Source organism: Acanthisitta chloris, unplaced genomic scaffold, assembly GCF_000695815.1.
Source record: "Acanthisitta chloris isolate BGI_N310 unplaced genomic scaffold, ASM69581v1 scaffold4561, whole genome shotgun sequence".
NCBI lineage: Eukaryota > Metazoa > Chordata > Aves > Passeriformes > Acanthisittidae > Acanthisitta > Acanthisitta chloris.
In genome coordinates this window covers 1-23,966 of record NW_008655423.1, presented here as the reverse complement: position 1 = coordinate 23,966, position 23,966 = coordinate 1, and the positions used below count along the sequence as shown (strand labels likewise).

Sequence of the window (23,966 nt, the reverse complement as noted above, 5' to 3'; positions counted from 1 at the left end):
TGAAATATGTTGATCTTGGCAAGGATTTATTCAACACATCACCACAACAATAGATTCAAATAGAGCCACAAAAAGCAATCTTGCCAGTGCCAAAACAACCAGGGAAATAAAGCCAAATTCCCACTCTTAATATGGCACGTAATAAAAAATATCTGTTAAAAATCAAATCAAGTTGACAAAGCAATGCTAAAATAGCTTGGAATAGTGCCCCCAAAAAGATCAGAACAGCTTGAGACAGACAATATGCACTGGACTGTGAAGACCACTTTGTATCATCACAGGAAGAGACATAACAACCAGCATGATTGGCATTATTGCTAGCATCAATCAAAAGAGTTGGGTATGTAGTTAAAATATCAAATAAAGATGGACAGACGTGATGTAAGGCAACATATTTCTGTCAAAGATGTGTATTACTTTCTTTGTTCAGTGTTAGTTCTTCAGTCTGAACATCCTCTTCCTCACACATTCTTAACCAGATCTGGTTGTCTGTATTTACATGGCACCTAACATAAGCACTAACCACTACAACAGCAGATTACTCCAGTGAGTGGGAGAACACAAACAGGAACAGTCTACAAGTAAGATGCCTTAAAATCTTCTCATGGGTGCTTTAATGATGCCAGGCAACTAAATGGTAGCAATATCCTTCCTCTAACACCTTCTTAAGCACAAACAGGAACAGTCTACAAGTAAGAGGCCTTAAAATCTTCTCATGGGTGCTTTGATGATGCCAGGCAACTAAATGGTAGCAGTATCTTTCCTCTTACACCTTCTTAAAAAAAATAAATTAGCAACCATTTGGATAACCTTCTCAATGCATCTTTCACAACTGAGAAGTAGAAATCACTATTTTAAAAAAACATCTGTTTAGAATGCAGCATTTCTGAATATTTACAAGTCACCAGTCAAGTCTAGTACACACTGTAATGCCACTAGCATGACTAGACCCCTGTTCATAATTTTTATAAATTTTCTTCTAATCTATGGCATCAAACAGATAGATGGACAATGTGGGTTTGTACCTGAGAATGCAGGTTCAGCAAAGTATTCTCATATCAGACTATGTAAGCTTCCATCTGAATGTTAACCCTGGTTCTCAAACCATTGAGAGCATGAGAAAACTTGTATATGTGAGACAGTGGCCAGCTGATAAAATTCATTGGTTTTTTTTGTGGGTTTTTTTAGAATGGAAATAGAGAGCCACAAGCACCTGCACAGTTGAATATTGGGAAGAAGCACTTTGGTCACTAAAATACCATGATATACTTGATTTGCCCACTAAAAAGCACCAGGCAAATTTACTTTGTTCAGGTTAGAGGCGTATTTCATTCAGTTACACTGTGTCATCCAAAAGAAAAATAAAAACAGATTCATGTATGTTTTGCAAAAACACAACACACATTCTTTTAAGCGCTGCAAATAGGAGTTGACGAGGCTTTCAGACCGACAGAGTTACCAAAATGGTGAAAGAGAAATCACAATTAAACAATATGGCATGCAAGAAACTGTGCAGCCTCGAGATCTTGCTCTGCTTTCTTAATCAATCAGGCAATAGCTTACACAGCTTCTAATGACTTGTGCCTACACAAGGATATGGAGTTAATACAGGCCTGTGAGGTCTCAACACACTGCAAGAGTGTCATTAGTGAAAAGTGTGGGAATAAGGGATACCTCCTTCATCACATGGCCTTGTTATCTCACTGCAGTAAGAAAAGGTAGGGTTCGTGTCAGAGTCATCTGATTTATAATCTCCCAGACTGGCAGAACGGAAATACTGCTTACTGTAACGGCTTGCTCTTTCTACAAAGGTAGAAAGAAATAAAGAATATCACAGTAAATAGATGACAGAAGTGGAAAGACAAGGAGCAACATAAACCCCACCACTGCTAACATTCCAATTCATACACTGATGGTATTAAAATTAGAAACATCTTCATAGTTTTCGCCCATTTCAAGCACCATTAGTTCCAAAGCTTGCTTCAAAATCTGATAAAACTAAGAGTTCATTATGATGGTGCTTATGTTTTACTAATTAATATTCGGCTGTGCTGTCCCCCTAGTTTAACCATGTGACAGCCACAGGCCCACTGAAGTTTCAATATCAGTAGCAAAGAAAACACATATGCAAAATTAAAGACTCAAAAGAAACACTTTTATAGGGGAAAAAAATCCATAAACTTGTAAAGCCAAAATACTGCTGCCTCTTATTACATTACCTTCTCTCCTTTTCCATCTACCCTTAAATTATAAAGACCCTGGAGTTGCAAATAATAGCACAAAGCATAATATATATGTCATATAAGCAAAATGTGCATAGAAAAGAAATCAATTTCATAAACAGGCCACTTTCTATATCTCTGCAATTTTATGAGGTCCAACTATTGGAAAATTCTACTTATGCTGAGGAAAAAGTAGGTCAATGCTTAACTGGCTACTTGTAAGTGGTATGAATAACTTGTTTAGGATAAGATTTATTTCACTATTTCTTATCTGCACATGTGATTACAGTTGAAGTTCATATAAAACACTGCTTTAAAACTACTACAGTTATAAATATATATGAAAACACACTTATAAAACATATGGCTGGCACATTGACCTGAAAATTTACTGTATCAACTTAGCTTCATAAGCATAAAAAGCTGAATTGGGGTAAAGTCAGGATATAAGCAATACCAGAAAGCATATGCAGACTCCTAGACTGAATATTGTCCTCCAGAGGGTCAATGTCGAAGATGGAGCCAGGATCTGTGCGCCAAACTTTAAGATCTTTTTCCAAATCACAGAAATTATAAGACAGACAAACAACAAAGGAAGTAAAAGCATGAAAGGAATGACCTTTAACAACCAGCAATCAATTTTAGAAATTAACCAAAATATCTAGATATTCACCTGAAAGGATCGGAAAGCATCAACTTTCTGCATTCATTTTAAGCACCGACATTATTTTAAGGAGACTTTTGCTCCCATTTTTTAACTTTTCTAAACATGACCACAGTATTTTCTTAAGTCTAAGTAAAGAGATATGAGTATCAAATACCAGCAGTTCTTTTCCAGCAGCAGAACCAAAATCATCAGAGCTACAAAACTGTTTCCTCACTTCACCAACAGCATCCTTACCCCATGAAGGTGCTGCCATATATAACCCTATAACTGACAGCTGGCAGGACACAACTCTACAGCTGACAAAGGCACTTACAGACCTTCCTTTGCAGACAGGAGAGATCATGTCAGCCTAATAACCAGAACCAGGGGAATGATTCATCTTATCCAAAATAAATTTCTATTAATTGCCCAATTCGTATAAACTCAAAAGTATCCATCTTTCTTAATTAATACTAAAAATGGATAAGGCAACTAGTTCAGCTGTAGAAATCTACATTGTAGACACCTACAGTTGGGTAAAACGAAGCCCACTCTTGACCTTAACTAGCAATTATCTTCCAAATAACTAAGCTTCCTGGGACACAGACTTTCTGTTGATCCACTACCACATTGCTGAGAAGTATTTCTGGAATTCAATGTATGGATTCAGTAACAGTATTAAGCATAAGATCTTCAGCTTTAATTCATACTTGTATGTCATTAAGATCTCTCAAATTCACATCACAGCAGGATATTAAAAGAAAAAAGACTACATAAGAAATAATTCATTTCGTATCAGTCTTTAAGTTGAAATCACAGCAGAAAAGCAAACATAGATTGAACCACGTTTTAATAAACTTTTAACTAGTAATTACAGCAATGTATAGCTTAAGAGGAGGCTTATAATAAATGCAGAGGCAGATACAGTGCAAATCCTTGATCTACTCACATCAGCCTAATATATACAATTTATATGGGCACAAGTCTGGAGGGTAAGAAGGCTCTACAGAGGGATGTGGACAGGCTGGATTGATAGGTCAAGGTAAAAGGTATGAGGTTCAACAAGGTGCAATGCCAAGTGCTGCACTTGAGTCACAACAACTCCATGCAGTGCTACAGGGTGGGTGACGAATGGCTAGAAATCTGCTCAGTGGAAAAGGACCTGGGAGTGTCGGTCAATAGTGGCTGAACACAAACCAGCAGTGTGCCCATGTGGCCAAGAAGGCAAAATGCATTCTGGCCTGTATCAAAAAGAGTGTGGCCAGTAAGACTAGGGGCAGTGATTGTTCCTCTGTACTCTGCACTGCTGAGGCCACACCTCAAATCCTGGGTTCAGTTTTGGGGCCCTTACTACAGAAAAGATATAGGGGTGAAGTGTGTACAGAGGGGGGCAATGAAACTGGTGAAGGGTCTGAAGCACAAGTCTGGTGAGGAGTGGCTGAGGGAGCTGGGGGTGTTTAGCATGGAGAAAAGGAGGCTCAGCTGAGCCTTATCATGCTCTACAACTACCTGAAAGGAGGTTGTAGTAAAGTGGAGGTTGATCTCTTCTCCCAGGTAACAAGTTACAGGACAAGAGAAAATGACACCAAGTTGTGCCAGGGAAGGTTTAGATTGGATATCAGGAGAAGAGTTTTCACCAAAAGGTTTATCAAGCACAGGAAGAGGCTGCCCAGGGAAATGGTTGAGTCCCCATCCCTAGGGGTATTTAACAGGTGTGCAGACGTGGTGCTTGGGGCCATGGTTTAGTGGTGGGCTTGGCAGTGCTAGGTTAACAGTTGGACTTGATGATCTTAAATGTCTTTTCCAATCTAAATGATTGTGTGGTATCTGCTGTGTCTAAAATAAAAGAATCACTTAATCTCTCCAAACCAGTTTCAAATAAAACTTTGACATAAAATACAATCGTTCAAAGCACAAATCAACCAGATCACACCTTTTCACTAGGGGTTTGCTTCTTAGGCAGACCTGCCTGCAACATTTTCTCAATGCAGTGGAAGTGGGGAAAAAATTTCTCTTCCCAACTTGGTTCTTTTGCTGGTTTGAGTGGTACCAAGCTAAATAATGGGTTGGCAGCTAAAGTAGGACTGTGAGGACCCCAGATATGCTGTGTTTCAAATGATTAATAGCCTAGATACAATGGAAAGAACAGACAGAGCTAATAAAATAAATCCCATGGCTTTAAAATACATTCAGTGTATCTACATTATACATTATCAACCACAACTCCCAGAAGGTGAGGTGTGGTGCTAACTCCTTCTTGACAAGAAGAATAAAAGCCAACACAAAATATTTTGATAAACTATGTGTTAGTCCTAGCAGTGATAAATTATGTAACTACATAAAGCACTGACAGGCATGAAAGGGGTGGGGGAACAGCTGAATGCCCAACTTTTCCTGCTTGATCATGCCTTAGTAAGTAAAAATATAGTAAGTATGGCTTCATAGCAGCACCAGAGCTTGATTTGTATTGATTTTATCCATCTCTGTAATCTGAAATAACAGAGAATCAGAATCTTGGCAATTTATAACAGAAATCAGATTTAACTCCCTGGTAACTTTTGCCAATTTAAAATTTCCTTATATTCATGTGAGAATTGTGGATCCTCTTTAGTAACAGATGCAAAGCTCAGCTAACAATTTATCTTGATGGTTTTAGGATGGCCCTAGCATAGTTAAAACTAGTGCCTATTTGCAAAAGTAGAGGCATTAATTTTAGCAATCAGGCATTTGAACAAGTTACCACTTCACCAGTAATACATTAAAAGTCAACCAGATGGACTCTAACACAGAGGTATTTTTCTGAACCAGCTGAACAATTATCAGCTAGGAAAAACTCACGACAGTCATAATCGTGTTTTTCAGTCTGCAGTCTTCTTTTGAGCTGCCAAGGACATTCCATGAGCAGGGAGCTCACTGCTTCTTTTTAAACAAGTAGATATTATAATTGCAGTTCACTCTGAAAAAGTATTAGCTAAAATATCACAGGTTTGTCATGGCCTTTTTCCTTTAAATAATTGTACTATTTATGATGTTTTGTGGACATGCAGCACAGAGTAGGAGGTTTGAAGCATGCACTAAACAGCATATTGCCAACTGTATATTACACTGCAAAGTTGCAGGACTTTTTTGCTTTGGCCACATCACTTCTAGCCATGGAAGTGTGTTTAAGTGCTTGGATCTCTACATATAATGATTTTCTGAACAAGCTGTTGTTCAGAAGATCCAGAATGATCCTTTGAGACTTCCATGGTCTTCAGACTATCAGTGCCTACCCCAGGCAGAGCTCTCTAAACACTCATTTTGGGAAATCCTCTCTGACATCAGGCTGTAGCTAGAGACATGTAAAAGGCAGCTACACAAAAGTAAAGAAATACACTTCTTTATGTGAGGGAGAGTCATTTGGACACTTTAAGGAAAAGATGGAAAAAGCAACTGCTTTAGGCAGGAGGATGGATTATATGATCCACCAATTAGTCCATTTCACCTGCAATTTCTCTGATTTTTTAGAGTAAACTTAGTCAACCTTGCTGCTATCACTACGCATGATTTTCAAATGTACCAAATAACATCATGTCATACTCTGCCTTTACATAGTAATCTAAAGTGTATTCTACTCTCTCAACACCTGGTCTCATCTTAGACCATCTTTTAGAACATCATTTCTGAACACCAGTGCTTGGCTTACCAGAAATCTAACAAGTTATTGATGAATTACAGCTTAAGTTATTTTTGAAGCTGCCTGAAATTCTAAAGCAAGAGGTGAATGAAGCATGTGCAGCTCTGGAGAAATTGTTAACTGACAGAAGGGGAAATGTCAAACTGGCCTGCAATATTTGAACATTGAAATCTTGGAGAAGCACAGTTTCAAACATCTTCCTTCTATGCAAAATGAAGACTATTGCAGATATTTTGGCCTTCCGTAAAGAGTTAAAATTCAAATAGAAAGTAATAGCAACAACTATCCATATTATTTTCAAAATTACAGAGCAAATGGTAATGTATCTCCCATTCATTCCCATTGTTATTTCACTCAAAGTTGGCATTGAACCAGTAGTTCAATACAAGTTTCATGCTGAGAAAAGAGTGAAAAGGAAATCTGGAGAACATGAGCAGATGCTTTCCCACAGTGCTTTCAATAGCAACAGTATTTAATAACTTACCAACAATTATTCCAGGTCTTCTATCCATTTCAACAATATGTGGATGCACACCCTTATATGCTGCATCACTCACAATTTGTGTGTTTTTCCGTACACGCTCTGTTATAGGATCATCTACCACTGGGGTGAAGCCTCTGCCCTTTGTCTTCTCAAAATCTTCATGGTATTTTACCTAGGAAAACAAGAAGAGTTACATTTTTCCCCAAGCTGCAATTGACAGCAAAGAGTCATTCTATGCAGAAATGCATACATGCTTGTTTTATGAGGCTTTTACATTCTTTGGGTTTGCATCATAATGGAATTGTTACATATGTGAGATAGGCTGGATAGCTAGCCAAGTCTTCTATCTCCCTAGCTTGATTTCCTGATATTTTATTAGCACTTTTGCATTTCTTTTCCATTTACACTGTATTAGACACCAGCTCAAGCAGCAAAGTATCACCTTGCTGTCACACAGGACACAAATGCCCTGAACTCAGAAGGTCTTCTGGTCCATTCCCTTCTTCTCTAAGATAGGATAGCTTTCTATTGATGCAGAAAACATCTGTCAGTTAAAAATGTTCCAGCAGTAGTAATCCTAAAGAACTCTAAAGAACTCTCTGAAGAATTCTAAAGAACTCTAAAGAACTAAAGTATTTTCATTCACTGAGAATTTTGACTGCATGCACAGTTTTATATAAAAGGGGTTTTTTTGCTCTTACATTTTATCATATGACAGCTGACTTTAAACACAGGTTTTTTAGAAAAAACAGCAGTTATTCTAAACAGCCTGCTGTTCAAAACCAAAATAAATGAAAAACAAAGACATTAGAGTAGAAAGTGTTACAGAATGAAGCATTGGAATAAAACCCCAGTATTAGTAAGAGTTATAAAGGTAGTACTGCTGATTATGCATATTCACTTTTTAAATAGCCTTAATCATCAAAGAATTAAACTGACAAACATTCTCACGCAAGCAAATGCACACAAAACAACTCATTCCAGGAACCAAAGTCACGCAGAAACCAGGAACGTGCACAGGCACAAGATGAAGTGTGTCACCTAATCCAGTGAAATCATGATGCTCAAATGAGGCGTGTACATTTTTAAAGAAAAAAAAAATCCAAAAGAACAGACACTTAACTGTTAGAAAACTGTTTATTAGTATTTTGAAAATGTTCATTACAGTCATATGCAGTTAGCAAACACTTCCTCAACAGGTGTAAGAAGAAAATATTCCTTCCATACTCCAGGAGAGAGTTTCATTAGTTACCTATATTAATGGAAGGCAAAATCCAGTGGAAGTCAAGTGCCATTCCTTAGTATACTCTAGTTATAGGAAGAGAGTACCCTACCATTGAGATGTGGTTTTGTGTTTCTTTGACATGCCTTAGCTCAGGTGTGTCTAGGAGCACACTACGTCTACCTTTCATCTGCCTCTGATCACTGCTGTACTTGACCTGCAAAACAACAACAACAGCACAGGTGAAATTTTTGTTTACAGTAAAAAGGATGGTGAGAATCACACTATGCAATGGTAAACCCTTTCCAAATCACAATGCCCAAAGGTTTTCTTGTTCCTTTCTTTAAACTCATTTGCTAGTAAATTATTTCAGAGAGAGGGTGCAGATGAGCTAGCATATTGATAAGGCCAAAAGGCATGTTTATTCCATTGATCACTTACACAGAAAGAAGTATTTACCTGAAAGCTGAAATTCATGACTCTTTAAATAACAAAAGTGAAATTATTTATTCATCGATTGAAAAAAATAAGATAAATAATAAGAAAACACCACTGTAACCTGGACATCTTTAAAACATATTTGTATGGCTGATGATGAGCTACCTTCTCATTACCCAGACAAACCCAGAGTCTGACCTTAGTCTGCTTCCAGGCTAGGATTGGCTGAGAACCTCAAGGAGTTCAACTCTTACAACTGGATTAATCCTTTGGAAGTCTTCTCACTCCTGTTTGGTAGCTAGTCTCTACTAGCAGCACAAAAGCAACAAGTCTGGGACAAACCTGAATACACTGTTTCCAAAAAAAACATTTGGGCTCTGTGTTTTGTGCATCAGTAAGTACAGAACCTCCTGCATCACATTTCTCCTGACGAGCTTCTTTTGTGGCATTTTACAGACTAGTAAAGATGCAAGGCTAATTATCTGTTAATATGAAAATAAACTACTCAAAATTCTAAAATATTAAAAGTAGTTGGTCCTACTTAATGGCTCTAGAGTGAGTACTCTTATGGTTTCTTCTGGCTCACTGAATTCTACCAACAGCTTCTCTTAGCTTCTACATTGCATTGTAACCTGTGCACTGTTAGTAAATATTTTAGATTTATCTATGTATTCACACTCAAAGTATTACCTCTTGAATCAGTTGTGCAAATCTATTTCATGCATTTGTGATGAGAGAAACCACATTGAAACTAACACTCCTTAAGATTGCATATTAACTAAGAAAACACATGTATGAAAATACGAGTCAGTGTCTATGTTTCATAAGTAAATTTGAAGCAATGTACAGAGAAACAAAAATATATGGTACTGCATATTCTTCAAACCCATCTTAATTAAACAATAAATTTTCCTAGCAAATATATTCAGCCACATATGCGTTTGAATATAAGGCATTTTCTGGACAGAATAATTACAGTCAACATAGCTTGGTTTTAATCTACTGCTCATTAACATAGAGGAGTATTTATCCCTGTAAATCTTGAGAAACAAAGTGAAGGGGTCACTTGAAAAGAAGTATTTCATTTTCATAAATTAAAAAAATTCTAGAACGGTTGTGAAATTTTCCTCTTATTTTTAGCTGTGTACCTGAAAACGAATTGACTTTGGTAAATATTCATGATCATTTGAAGAATGTACTTAAGATATATGTACTTACAATGTCAGATTCTGTTCCTTCTTCCTAAGACAAATCCCCTGACAAATCCAACCTACCTGACTTTATACTCCTACACTCAGTTCTGAAGTGTTCACTACTCTTAATTCTCTTCTGCCATCCTGACACAGTGGTTCTGCATGAAATCTCTTCTATTTACCATCCACAGCAACTTCATCCCTGATGTTTCAGCATTGAGGATACAGACCACAACACAATTGTTCTGATCCTTTACTTTACCATGCTGTTTTGACTTCTTCCTTGCTCCTTACTAGAATTATCTCCTGCTTCTTACACCACTGCAGTGGCAATTAAATTTTATCAGCATAATAGCCAACACATATATATTATTTTACTCTTTACTATTTAGTAGTAGGATCCATTTAGGACAACTCAGCTTTAATATTGGTGGCATGTCATAGAGTGGAATGGATGCTTCTGTGCTTTGAATCACAAACAAAAAGAAATTTGAACTAGAGTTAAATTCTCATTTCCTTTGTTCTTTACTGTAATTTACTCCTGCAATCTAGCAACTAAAATTCAGTAACAAGAGACAAAGCTTCTTGAATGAATGACTGACCTCTACTGACTCTCTCCTTAAAAAACACTGGCACCAACACTACATACATTTTTTGCAAGAATAATCAGGCAAGTGTGAATATTTTTGTTGTACTTATGTGCAGTGTATATACACAGAGAATAAAAAAAAATCTATTCAGCGCATGATGGAGTTGGAATCCTTTGACACATCAAATCTAAATGAAAAAGCATATCCATGTTATATTTCTATAATGACTGGAAATCTAAATGACAAAAAGATTCAAAGAACTTGCCGAGCTGATATTATCTTGATTCTTCCTGACTCTCTCTATCTCAGGAGTGACACTCACAGCAGTAGCTTTGCCAGGTTGCTCTCTGTAGTGAACCTATTATTTAACAGAACAAAATGGTACATACTATTTCAGCTAAAGTAATATCCCATTGTTTTACATTAAAATGCATGATTTAAAAGGTCATCCAGGAAACAACTGAAAAGCTAAAATACATTTGAAGTCTATTAAAGTTTAAAAAACTTGATTTTAGAAACATAACCTTGAATTTCTTTCTGTATAGGCTGCTGATTAATGCATTTGTATGGATATATACACATATATGCACACAACATCTTGACATTTACCAGACTGGTCCTTGGCTGTACAGAAAAATATCGCATATTTGAAATGGGGCTAAGCCACAAATAATGCAGCAAGGTCAAGCCGAGCACACAACAAACTGAATTTCAGCAAGGTCCACTGCAGATGTATAACTTGTCAATACAGAGAGATTCCATAAGGTTACCTCCTGTGTTTTAAATTTTATACTCTACATATCCAAAGTTGATTAAACACAGAGGGTGCAATACATCAGACAACTGCCAATTGAATCCAGCCTAAATTTCACAATGTGTTTATTTCAGTGTACTGTAGGAATAGCCCATTATTGCTTTTTAACAAAATACACTTGTAGCAGTGATGCATTAACCAAATGCACACTCAAGGGCAGATCAGCAGCTAAAGCAGATAAAGGATAGGATGTGGCATGGACAGACCAATGAGTGTAATGTTAACCTTGGCCCCAAATGCTAGGAAGTCATTTAGTAAGAGATTCTGGCAAGAGATTTATGCCAATCCATATAGTTTTATGTTAAATAAATGTGTCCATACAAAACATTTTTTTCAATAAGCTCTTGGGTTTGTGTGATAAAGATAACTGTGCAGATACATTATGCTCATAATTCTGCAGTGCACTATGGCAGTAATGGTCAAGCAGTTCTTTTCCCACACAACATAGTTTGGATCTGTCCACATCAGTATACTCCAATTAAAAAATTAACATCTACATCAACCCAAAAATTATGGCAGGCATTCAAATGGAGCAAACATGCAAACTGATATTTGTAAAGTTAAAATGATTATTCAAGAATTATTGTTTCTAGATATGACTGAAGTTAAACAATCATCACCCAAAACTAATCCAGTGACCTGAAGAGAGTTTAAACTTTCCAATGAAATTTGCACAACAGAAAAATTGGTGAAAGCTAAACAATAATGCAAGTAGAAAAACTATACAGACAGGCTTGAATCACTTGGGAAAACAGGTTTGTTCAAACAGAATGCATTTGAGGGGAGCTAGATTTATCAACAAAAATCTGGGATTTAAGTTAAAGGGACAGAACTGTAAATTAAAATCTAAATTAATTCTGGGGACGGTGGCAGAAAACACCCTAGAAAAACACTGTGGCTATTTGTAGACCCATGAAATATGATTGCTGATGTCAGCTCCCAGTGAGGAGACTCATCATTAACAGGGTGCAACTTCATCAATGCAGTAAGGCAGTAGCATGCTCCAAAAGTCCTTGCTTTCTTCTCTGTGCTCCTGGGAATCCTATGACTTTCTGAGGTTTATGTCAGCTACCAAATACTAAACTCTGATAGGAAGACTACTGAGGAACCAGAAAGAGACAGAAAAGAGTGCAGAAGTTTGAGCAGCAAATATTTTGGCAGCCAATTTTTTACAAATATAACTGGAAAGAGGTTTTTCTGTTAAAAAAAATCAGTCAAGATTTCCTGCAAATATCCAAGACATAACATCTCAAAGCATTGCAGCCATTTCTTTAATCAAATATGTGATGCTTCGTGTGCCATTTCCCAAACCAAGCAATGCCTTTTCACAATTGCTTCCTAAAAGAGGGTTTTCAAGTGATTCCATTACTTGAATTCCAATACATTAATTTCCACCCAACAAAAGAAAAGGCACAGCTTCTGGAGACAGAGCTTTGTACTCCTGTGCACCCAAAAAGTATACAGAGGATTAACTGAGAGCAACTTCCCATGCTGACATTCTCTTGATTCCTCTTGACTCTTTCCATCTCAGGGGTGACACTCACAGGTGTAGCTTTGCAGAGCTGTTCTTTGTACTGAACCTAGCAAACATAGCAAAAAAATATTACAACAGGAATACCAAGTAACAGAAGTACAACAGCATGTCAGACATCATTAAAGAGCACACTGCATTTGGATGGAAAATACCATTCCTTAACAATCACCCACACAACACTTAGTACTCACCCTCTTGCAGTTCTTCTGTTTCAAACACAGACAATTGATACTTCAACAGGAGAACTTCACTCTCATTGATGTTAATCAAAGCACAAGCCTAAGGAGTTATTGTTTTACCATTAAATGATTAAATCAGTCTTTGTGGACAAACAGGAACTAGCACAAACACTACAGATATTCACTGAGACACAAACACATTTAATGCAGCAGAGAGAAGCATGCAAGCAATGAGAATGGGGCACACATTGCTAATGTTCTTCTGGTTTTCTTTAACCCTCCTTAGTTCAGGTGGATCCGAAATCGCTGTTGCATGCTGAATTTCTTCCTTGTATTTAATCTGCACAATAAATATTCTAAAATATTAGCAACTTAAAGAAGATACAGGCAGGCACTAAAACACAACAACAGTTTCTAATGACTCCCTTACACATACAGCACAGCTAGACTACATCCATCAACACTATTGACCTGAAAAGGAACAATGGTACTTAATTTCTGGACCAGGCTGCTCGGGTCTCTAATGCACCTTGTTTGGTGCAATGCAGCATAGAGTGCATAGAACAAGCCTAGTGCCCTAAAATTCTTATGGTAGGAATATATATCCCATGGGATTGTGGCTATCCTCATGATAGTTGGGATGCTGCATACACTACTTGGTGACCTGCAACACTCTGACAATTACTTGGTCTTCCTACGGAGTCTATCAGTCCATTTCAGAAACCCAACATTTCTCAAATGTGTTCCTAAGAGGGTGGATGACTTCAGAGTCTCATTCAAGTTCTCTAAAGACACATGCAGACACATAACTGAGAATGCAGCTATTTGGATGGACAATGCCTCTGAAGATGCTGTCAGATATTTACTATTCCTTTTGCAATATTTCATTTTAAACTCTCTTCTCCAAGACATGGTACTTCTGGAGAGTGCCCAATTTCTTAACACAGACAAAACTTGTTTTTCCCTAAGCTCATACTTGGAAGCTGAAATTTATAAATAAAACCAAGCCAGCCCAAAGCACAGACCAGGAATGGAAAATTTCAGTCCAGACAGTTTAGGACTGGCAAAAATACTATAGCACTGGAAAAAAAAATAAAGGGTCTTTTAATAGAGACTATTAGGTAAGTTTAAGAATTGTCAGTGCTACTAGTCCTTAAAATGCTTTAAAATGTCCATTACTTCAGTTTTAATCAGACCCCAGTTTTATTGTATTGACTGACATACCACAGGGCTTTCCTCATGGATTTCAGACAAAACCACAAAGAGAATCTTCTGCTGAATGCCTTCTTCCCAGTGCTGTGTCCAGCCCTGCCTGTCCCTCAATATAAACAAGTTTTTAAAACATCCTTAGTTCTTTATAGCTTCTCAGCTCAGATTCAGCCACAGTCCATGGTTCTGTTGCTTCTTCTGAAAGTTCTGTGAGATCTTGACTTCAACTGTTCAGGAGGCCACATCTTCCAGATCGATCACCTCAACAGGTGACAGCAGCTTAACCTCCCTGGCTGTCACCACCTTATTTTTAAGGATTTGTAAGCAGATCATTCTGATCTCTGCCTCCTATATATGTAAACTGGAAGAACCTGTTCACTTTCAGAACATGATCTAATGGATTTTTTGCATAGTTGGTTGTATAGTGAGTGTTATTTTGGTTTGGTGTTCTGGGGTTTCTATCAGTGCAAATTTGCTTTACATTCCATAGTTTCATTTAGCTCAGAAAATAGTTTTAAAGCTGTCCTAGGTTCTTCTGGCTAAATTCAAAGATAAATGTAAAATATTTAAATCTAATGGATTCAAAATTGGTGTAATTTACTCTTCCTTTGGGACTCCTGTAAATTACACAATATAATTTCCCTCTTACTGCACAATATAATATCCCTCTCACTGACATATAATTTGAAACATTCTTGCATATTGCCTTTAAATTTGGCATTCTACACTTTTAATAAATATTATACAAGACTTAAGTAATTTCAAGTACACTACATGCAATAAAATACCAAGTTAAAGGCCACACTATTTACATCATACCACTACTGCATTTTGTGTTTCTCTTGGTATGTTTTTGTTCAAGTGTTTTTACCAGCATACTGATTGACCTTTCATTTTCTCCTCTTCACCACTGTTTAGGATTCCTAAAACAGCTAGAACACTGTACACTATTTTTCCATTTCACTTTGAAAGGTGTTGTGAAAAAATTGCTAATAAGCCTCAGTGTGTGTGTGCATGTGTGTGACTAGTCTCAAAATAAATACCTGTGGTAACTAGAAATCCAAAAAAAACCCAAACAAATAAACAAATTCAAAAGTTCAAAAAAGCAAACACCCACTCTCAAATCAAGTAAACCAACAGCTCCCCAAACACAAACACTGTTTCAGGGTTTAGGACACATGATACCTTGCACTGTGACTCCAAATGACAAGACAGAAAGTGATGGATGGAGCAGAGAAAAATTCCAAGGAAAATATGAGCTTTTCAAATTTTATGGGAATACACTGCATGACCTTACATTGGTGGGAAATGCAGTGTTTAACACTACTCAGTAAGCACATAAATTCTACTACCAACAGCTGTCCAGAGTCCCTGATTTGGATTTCAAATAATATTTAAACATCACCTAATGTCATGTCCATAAGTTACTTTCAAACTTTACTTTTAAAAAAGCATCTAATCATCAGAACAGTCACAGCACAAACATAGAAATGACCCTGGTTGAGTTCACTGCAAATATAACAAACAAGTGAACAATGCAGTTACAAGGGTTTTCTTGCTTGGCAGTCACTTTTCTGCTTTTTTCCAAGTTTTGCCACATATTTATCAGAAGAGAATGTTCTACTTGAAGAAAACACTCATTTTAATGTTTTATTTTTAGTTGTCCATTAAAGTGCCAAAGACATTGGGAAACCATAGCTAAACAACATCAATTCAAAACAATCCTATCAGATCCTCAGATCAACTTGTAATCAGCATGTAAAGCCACAAACTCCACTTTTCACCCAGCTCAAGTCTGCACACAATTTTCCTCCTCTTGAAGTGCAAACTCTATCAACTCCTATGTAATACATGCAGACTCTACCAGAGCTTTACAGATTTTCTTTTTTGTCATATGGTATTTTTCTAAACTGCAAATACAACTGTTGTTCAGTCTGTGATATTGGGAAATACATCTCATGTTTCTCACCCTTCAAAGACAAAACATTTTCCTTAAATATTTAAAGTTTTTCCTGTTTTTCATAATGTTTCAATTTGAAAATATACCTTTGGACATAGAAAAACTATACTACAGATGAGCTCTAGCTCTACTAGAATGGAGCTCTATATCCAAAATCCAGTGCAGTACTATTTGATTGAGATGTGTGATATGAAAATGTATAATTTTCAGTGAACAAGCTGAAAAAAACCTGTCCATCATTTACTTATATAAGAATAATTAATGTTAATAGCACTTACCGAACTAATATTCTGTTGATTTTTCTTTACTCTTTCAATCTCTGGAGTCTCTTTTACAGCTGTGCCTGCTCCTACTTCCTTCTTATAAAACACCTTCATTTCCCCAGAAGAAAAGGTAATTATGAGACTGTTAGCAATGCAAGTACAAGTTCTCATAAAAGGGCTGGGCAATTTTCCAACTCCCCAATTGGTCTGACTATAAATCTTGCTAAGAAAGCAAATACTTTAATTTTTCATTAATCAGAGCAATTATCAATAACTATGATAACATTGGTTTCAGCTGTAACCCAGATAATACACTGGCATCCTTTAGATTGACCTCAGCATTTCTAAGTATTTGTAATGAGAGTTTTAACTTTTGAAATAGCTTTAAAATTTTTATCATCATCTATAAACTTTTATAAATGCAACTTTATGCTTGAGTAATTTCATTCATTTCAATGTAATTGAATGTGGGTGTATATGCAAGACTTGATTTGGGTTTTTTAAATCTTTAGATCTTAAAATACTGCAAAAAGTGAACAGATATTACTATTATTTCGAATTTAATGAACTAGAAAATCGACATGCTCATGACAAAACAACCAAAACAACCAGAGCTACAATCCAAGTCATGCAATTTTTGACTTCTGGGTTCAAGCCAGAAAGCTGAGGACTGCATCTCAAAACAAAGCTCATTTCTGAAAAGATACACATGCTGTTTATATAATTCTCCTCTCTATTTCAATTGTTTCATTAAAGGATAAAACACAAAGTGCATCTGTAGAATCAATCATTCAAAGTTACTGAAAGAGACAGCAAATAACTACAAATTCCAAGTGTAGCTATAACTTAAATAACCATCGTGCATCAGTTCATGCTGCAAAACTCTAAAAGAAGTTTGACTGGAATTTCAGTATTTGGTGTCACAGATGTTGCCATTCCAGTAAGTATTTCCAGGCTGGTAGTGTAAAAAACAAGTCTGATCCTGCATTTCTTTCTGTCTTTCTTAAACCAAGATTTATTTAACTTTTCCTATCAATAAACCTTAAACAATAAAAACTTCATTCTTGATTAATTTCTCCGACATCCTTGAAGTCCTCTGTAACCTAGGGTGAATACTCCTGCCAAATATCCTAGAGGAGAACTAATGTACAAAAGTAATTTTTTTAATATTCAGAAAACCTTTAACAACGTAGAATTTTCTTTTAGCATGTAAGAAGAGAGACAGTTTATGAGCAAGAACTTGAAAACTCTTTTGCACCAACAGGTCAGGTAGAAAGATTCATACTGTAGACTGAACTCAAATATACTTTTCTCCTCTACCAAGGAGGGATTGGCAAGATATGTGGGAGACAGGAATTCTTCTATGAAAGAAATGACTGTGCAGTAAATAGCCTATTGTAAATCATCTGCCAAATGAGCTAGTGAGCTAAAAGCAGCAATGATCTTATCTGTAGAGCAAGTCACTTTTTTTGTCCCTTAAGGCAGGAAAATACTTGAGAGAAAAAAAAATAAAAACTATTAGGGATCATAATTTTTATTTTTTTTGTTGAGACTGCTCCCAAATATATCTTAACACAGTAAAAAGTAACTTACCTTTGTCACCTAAATTTCACAGAAAGTTGAAAAATTAAAACAAACAGAAAAAAATATAATTCCATCACAGCTATAAACTGCTTTCCAGCATTTGGAGGATCCCGTTCAGAAACAGAAAAATCAATCACAAAATAAAGCAAATAAAAATTGCCTCAAAGACAAAACATTTTATTACCTATTCTCTGCTACACTAACCAAGAGGACAATTGTCAGCCTTGGCACTGAAGGCCCAAACTCCCCGCGGGGCTGCAGGAGGTTCAGATGTGCCCAAGCCTTGCCCAAGCTGCAGTGGTGGAAGGTGCCTAACTGTTGGTGAGTCTGCACTGCCAGACCCACTGACCTATCTGAGGTCTTCACCCAAAGCTGCCAAAGGCTGGATCCAGGTCAGCTTGGATCCCCTCTGTTACTGGGAGTTTCAGCATAGAGTGTTAGCATACCAGTGACACGAGAAATGGTGATCATCACCATCACACCATGCACAGACACCAGTCAAAACCAGGAGACAACACATGATGAGCAACAAGATTGGGCCAATGGGCCCGTCCAGAGCTCCTATGAGAAAGATGCAGCTTTCAGTTGTCCTCGTCCAAAGGAAGAAAAAAAGCAGGTTAATGGCTAGAATCTTACTCCTCTGCTGAAGCCTCAGCTGTGCAGAATAGCTCAGGCAAACACCTCAGAGAGAAACTGAGCTGGTTCTTCTTAGAGTTGGCTAAGCTGAGGATATCTCTAAGTTAAACATCATCTGGGTCAGATAATGCTAAAATATATAAGTGACTTGTATTCCTTTCCCTCAAAATATTGGTTTTATTAATATTACTTAGTCTACCATAAAAAAACCTGCCACTAACTTGCCTTCTGTTCTGGAGGTTAGATTTACTCCTCTTCTCTGTTACATGGCAAGCAAAGGCAGAATTACAAACAGCAGAATTAATGGGCTCAAAAAGAAAGTGGAACTTAATACATCCCAAACTTGGCACTTTTAGAAATCTAAGCTCATCATTTATATTAGGGATAAACTGAAGCTTAAATCTAGCATGAAATTTAAAAATATACCCAGTGTAACATAAAATCATTAGATATATATTTATGAAACCTGATCTGTTTTAATTTTATACCCAAATCTTATGTTTGGTACATATGATACGAAACAGATGAAAAATCTTATATGCACAGTAAGAAGCCTTAGATTTGTTTTCCCTTTTAAATAAAGTGCTTCCTGAGACTTAATGGAGAAAGAAAAAAAAATCTTCATTTAAAAATAACTGTGGGTTGGCAAGGTGGTAGAAGTGGTTTAGAAATTCAAAACAACAGTGTCACACCTAGAAAAGCTGGGTATTTCTTTACTGAAAGAAATGAGTGATACAGCTGTTGCCAGGAAAATTATGCAAATGGTTCAAAAGACTTTTACTCATAAGTTCCCTATTTCATGCTGCAGCTCAAGAGAGCCTATTTAAACTGAAAAACATCTGAAAAGCTACAAGCAAAGAGGGAAGAACTATTACTCACTGAACTGATGTTTTTCTGAGTACTTCTTATCCTCTCCATCTCGGGAGTATCTGGGACAGCAGAATAGTTAGACAGCATCTTCTCTGCTTCATCTTTGTACATTTTCTGAAAAATAATTTTTTCATGTCTATTCATGCTTTCTTGGGCTGAGTATATCCAAACTGCAACAAAAGATGCTTATTGCTGTTGAGCCTCCTTGTCCCTGTCCAGTATTTATTTCAACATGCCTCCACCATGACATTGTTAGCATTGTCTGTCCCTCACACTAAAATGATATAATATGCATATATGTCATATATCCTCATCTATATATCCTCTTCACTGTCAGGATATATATATAATGTATCACTAGGTAATGCAAAAAGACATATGGGTACATGTAAACAATTAAATTCAATTTACATGGTGTAACAGGCCTAAATACAAATAAGAATCAGGCAGTTAAGATGCTTTACTACACATGAATTAATTTATTATGGGTATGAAAGCATCTACAGAGCTAGGGAAGAAGTATTTTGAGCAATGTATGTCAAGTACTCGGTACAAAAAATTAAAATGTTCAGCCTCTGAACTATGTCTACCTGGCTTGCTATTTCTGAAGCCTTTTGGGCTCATATATCTGGAGTATATGGGCCAACTTGCATCCCTTTTCCTGTAATTTCAGTCTCCAGATCCTTTTTATATTCTTTCTGAAAAACAAATAAAAGGGAATAAACCCCCATAACTAATACTACAGTTGTCTGTACATGCTGTCTTCAAAGCTATTCTGATAGTACTGGCTAGACTTTAAAAACAAAGTCTCCAATTTCTTTAATCTATTGGTTTTATTGTGCACTGCTTAATTCTTTTAGCCTAAGAATGTTCAGTTCAAGAAGATTTTATGGTTTTAACATCTCATTGTGTTTTACTTCCAAATAAAGCAATTCATTCTGTACTCACCTGGCTGACAATTTCAGAAGCTTTTCTAGCTCGTTGTATGTCAAGGGTATCTGTGCTCACTTCCATTCCCCTGCCTTTAATTTCATTCTCCAAGTCTTTCTTGTATTCTTTCTGAAAAGAATAGCATTGGAAATACTCATGTCTGATAGCTAAATTCTTAAACTGTTCCCAATTTAGTCTGTGTAATTCCACTGAACATAAAACACCAAATAACTATTGATTCAACAGCACTAGCTTTGTAGAATCTATACATGTGACACCTACACTGTAACTGCTGACTGGTTAAAAAATTCCTTTAAAAGACTACTCGCTTCAAATCTGATGTAGCCTTTCACATCTAGATGTCTTTGCAGTTTGGGCAGCCACAATCACAGACACAGGTAGATGAGACATTTTCCCTCAGCTGTGCTTTGCAAGACTGGGATCATAAGGCTTCAACATCTCTCTAACTCTGTTTGTCATTTGGCCCTAACTAAATAAACAGCTAATTAGACCTAAAAGTAGTAGGGCCCATAGCTATCAAACACATCCCAGGCCAGGCATGGCTCATAAGGAACAAGCACAACCTTCAAAAGGTAATGGAAAGGTCAAAGTTCTGGGAGGTCTTAACATTCCCCCATGCACTGATTATGCAGCTTTCAGACTCTGTGTGGCTGAACTGATTAGTTATTTGGTGAAATCTGTGGAAACACTGCTGCCTTGGCTGGTCACCCCCTGGAATTTGTGACATAATTTGTTGCATTCTGTCAAATGGAAAACTTGCACCTGATATGGTACTGACCATGCTTGCAATTTCAGAAGCTTTCTTGGCTCGTCTTATCTCCGGCGTATCTGGACCAACGTCCATGCCCTTCCCTTTGATTTCAGTTTCCAGGTCTTTCTTGTATTGTCTCTGTGAAGACAAAACTTATACATTATATTCACAGTATCCAGAGAGTTGCACGTAGATATTTTTGCACAAGAATATAAGATTTGGAGTCAATCAAAAGTCTCAAGTTAAGAGTCACAACACTTTCAAGACTCTTGGCAGAAAAACCGGAGGAGAAAACTGTCAAAAGTCTCAAGTTAAGAGTCACAACTCTCAAGACTCTTGGTAAGCTTTTGGCAGAAAAACAGGAGGAGAAAACTATTTGGAGTCAATCAAAAGTCTCAAGTTAAGAGTCACAACACTTTCAAGACTCTTGGCAGAAAAACCGGAGGAGAAAACTGCAAACTACAGGAGGAAAACTTTTAGAAGATATTCACTGAATGTACAAACCTCTACCACTGAATTTCTAATGTGGGAGGAAATCAGTTCATACAGCTTGCTACAATTATCCTCTGAAGTAAAGGGGAAGTTCAGCCCTGCAGAACATAGTGTAATAAGGGACTTGGTGCCAGCCTAATTGAAACACATTTTACTTTTAAGAAAATATTTTATTTATGAAAAGACCACATGTTAGAAATTTAATACCATACAGAATTGCTTCCAGTGAACTTTCAGAGCAGGAAGTTGTAATTTATTCATTTAATAGGTCTTTCCTGAACCATAGCCATTAGGCAAGTGGCAGTACTCATCCATGATTGCTGCTTTTTCCTCACAACATAAATTATAAATAACCAATAACCTGGAAACAAAATGAATATTCCATCTTCTGCTTATCCAAGCAAGGATGTATTTCTCATTCATCAACAAATTGTATTAAAATGTAATACTGAAACATTGCATACAATAGTTGTTCTCTTTTTTACATAAAAAATTAAAATATTCTCAGTCAGTGCTATTCTGCTACTATAGTAGTAATCACTCTTTTCCTATTCCAGTTCAACATTGCCTGTGGAAAATTTTTATTTCAAAATAAATACATACTCCTTACTTTTCTTGTTTGTTAATTATTTTTAGGTCATACATTAGTTAGAAAAAAAGAAATATCTTTCAACTCAATGCAATGGTCTGATCATTTATAAGAACAAGAGCAAAAAGATTTTTGGTCTTCCATCTGTCTCACCCTGATGTGGAAATAAATGTCACAAAACAACTCTCTACTTTGCAAATCACATTTTTTTTCCAAAGTTAACCTGTGGGAAGACATCATCCCTCAATTCCTCTCCGGTAAACGTGGGATGGCAGATGTTTCCTCCTAGCTTCAGATTGTGCAAAATACCAAGGAAAAGCCAATCCTGGGAGTTACAGCTGCATAGTCCAGCACTTTGTGGCAGTGCATGGCATTCCCTCTGGATTTTATGGCAATCTACATATATGTGTGCAAATAAACATATATTTACATATATACATATTAGATGAATATAAAATATACACATATATAAAATAAAAATGTGTTACTCTAAAGTAATGAGTCCCCAAGGGCAGAAAGCTTTGCCTTCCCTCTTCCCTTCCCACACCCATCCAGACCTGCTGCTGCTTGACAGAGATATCTTGGCTCTCTGGAAGACCACCCTGAAGAGCTCCTGTGCTCAGAAATCCATTCTAAATGCTGTATCTATTGACCCCACCAGCAATCTCCACTGACTTTTTAATTGCCTGAAAATCTGAAATAGTTGGCCTGAGTCCTTTTTTGTCCAAAGCTTTTCTATATTTTTAAAGCAAAACAGAAATAGCCTTAGTTTCAATACTTACATATTTCATTGTAGATTACGTAAAAACAAAACTAAAAAAGGAGGATCTTCAGCTGAGTTCAACATAAAGAGGGAACATTCTGTGATATCAGTAATGTTGACCAGCATAACATACCTCATTTAGTATCTGAGCTGCATTTTTCACTCTAATCAAGTCTGGTGTATCTTCAAACACTGTCATTCCTTTTCCTTTCATCCCTTCTTCCAAATCTTTTCTATACTCTTTCTAAAGATTAAAAAAAAAAAAAAAGATTTCTCCCCTTAATATTGTGTGCAAGATCTTGAAAAGAAATGCCACTTATTAAATGTCTGAAGAGTCTCTTTGAAATTTCTATGAAATATGAATTAGCTGAAGTACAGATTTCAGAGTTAGAATTGGAAATTGTGAAATCAAAAGGTACAATGTTGAAAAAGTGAAAAGGTTTTAATGTCCTGATATATTTTTTGTGCTCTTTAAAACCAACCCTCTCCTATACAGCACTAGAACACTGTTTAGGGGCCTTGACTGCCTCTGGACAGACATTTTAGCTGCAGTAGCATTTTCTTTTTACAGACCAATATATGCTGTGCTTCAGTTTTTACCTCTCATCCACTAATGGCATCCCAATCAGGATGGATTCCCTGAACACCATACTAGGACCTGTTAAAACAACTGCTTGATAAATTAGAATGTAGAAGCAATATTCCTACCATATCACTCCTATGCCTCTCAGACACTGCACTGATATGATCTATTAACATTCAGCAACTGCAGCCTCCAGAGTACTCAAATGTTCAGTATAAAATTCAAGGCACATGAGAACCTGTCCACAGACATTTTGTTCTTTATCCTCTTCCCAGCTCCTACAGAGCTGATAGAAGCCTACTGATGTTCAAGATCTT

General features: G+C 36.6%; 1 protein-coding gene across 1 annotated transcript in view; it reads right to left on the bottom strand.

The window, feature by feature from the left end:
* Positions 1 to 23,310, bottom strand: part of NEBL (nebulette) — a gene marked incomplete at its 5' end in the record, with an annotated part of 44,954 nt that extends 21,644 nt beyond the window's left edge. Inside the window, 13 exon segments of the mRNA XM_009083893.1 lie at positions 1,675 to 1,803; positions 2,680 to 2,772; positions 7,029 to 7,200; positions 8,363 to 8,467; positions 10,737 to 10,829; positions 12,782 to 12,865; positions 13,246 to 13,338; positions 16,446 to 16,538; positions 19,530 to 19,634; positions 20,111 to 20,218; positions 20,469 to 20,579; positions 21,250 to 21,360; positions 23,200 to 23,310. Of these exon segments, the coding sequence (XP_009082141.1) occupies positions 1,675 to 1,803; positions 2,680 to 2,772; positions 7,029 to 7,200; positions 8,363 to 8,467; positions 10,737 to 10,829; positions 12,782 to 12,865; positions 13,246 to 13,338; positions 16,446 to 16,538; positions 19,530 to 19,634; positions 20,111 to 20,218; positions 20,469 to 20,579; positions 21,250 to 21,360; positions 23,200 to 23,310 (1,408 nt within the window).
* Positions 23,311 to 23,966: the final 656 nt, after the last annotated feature.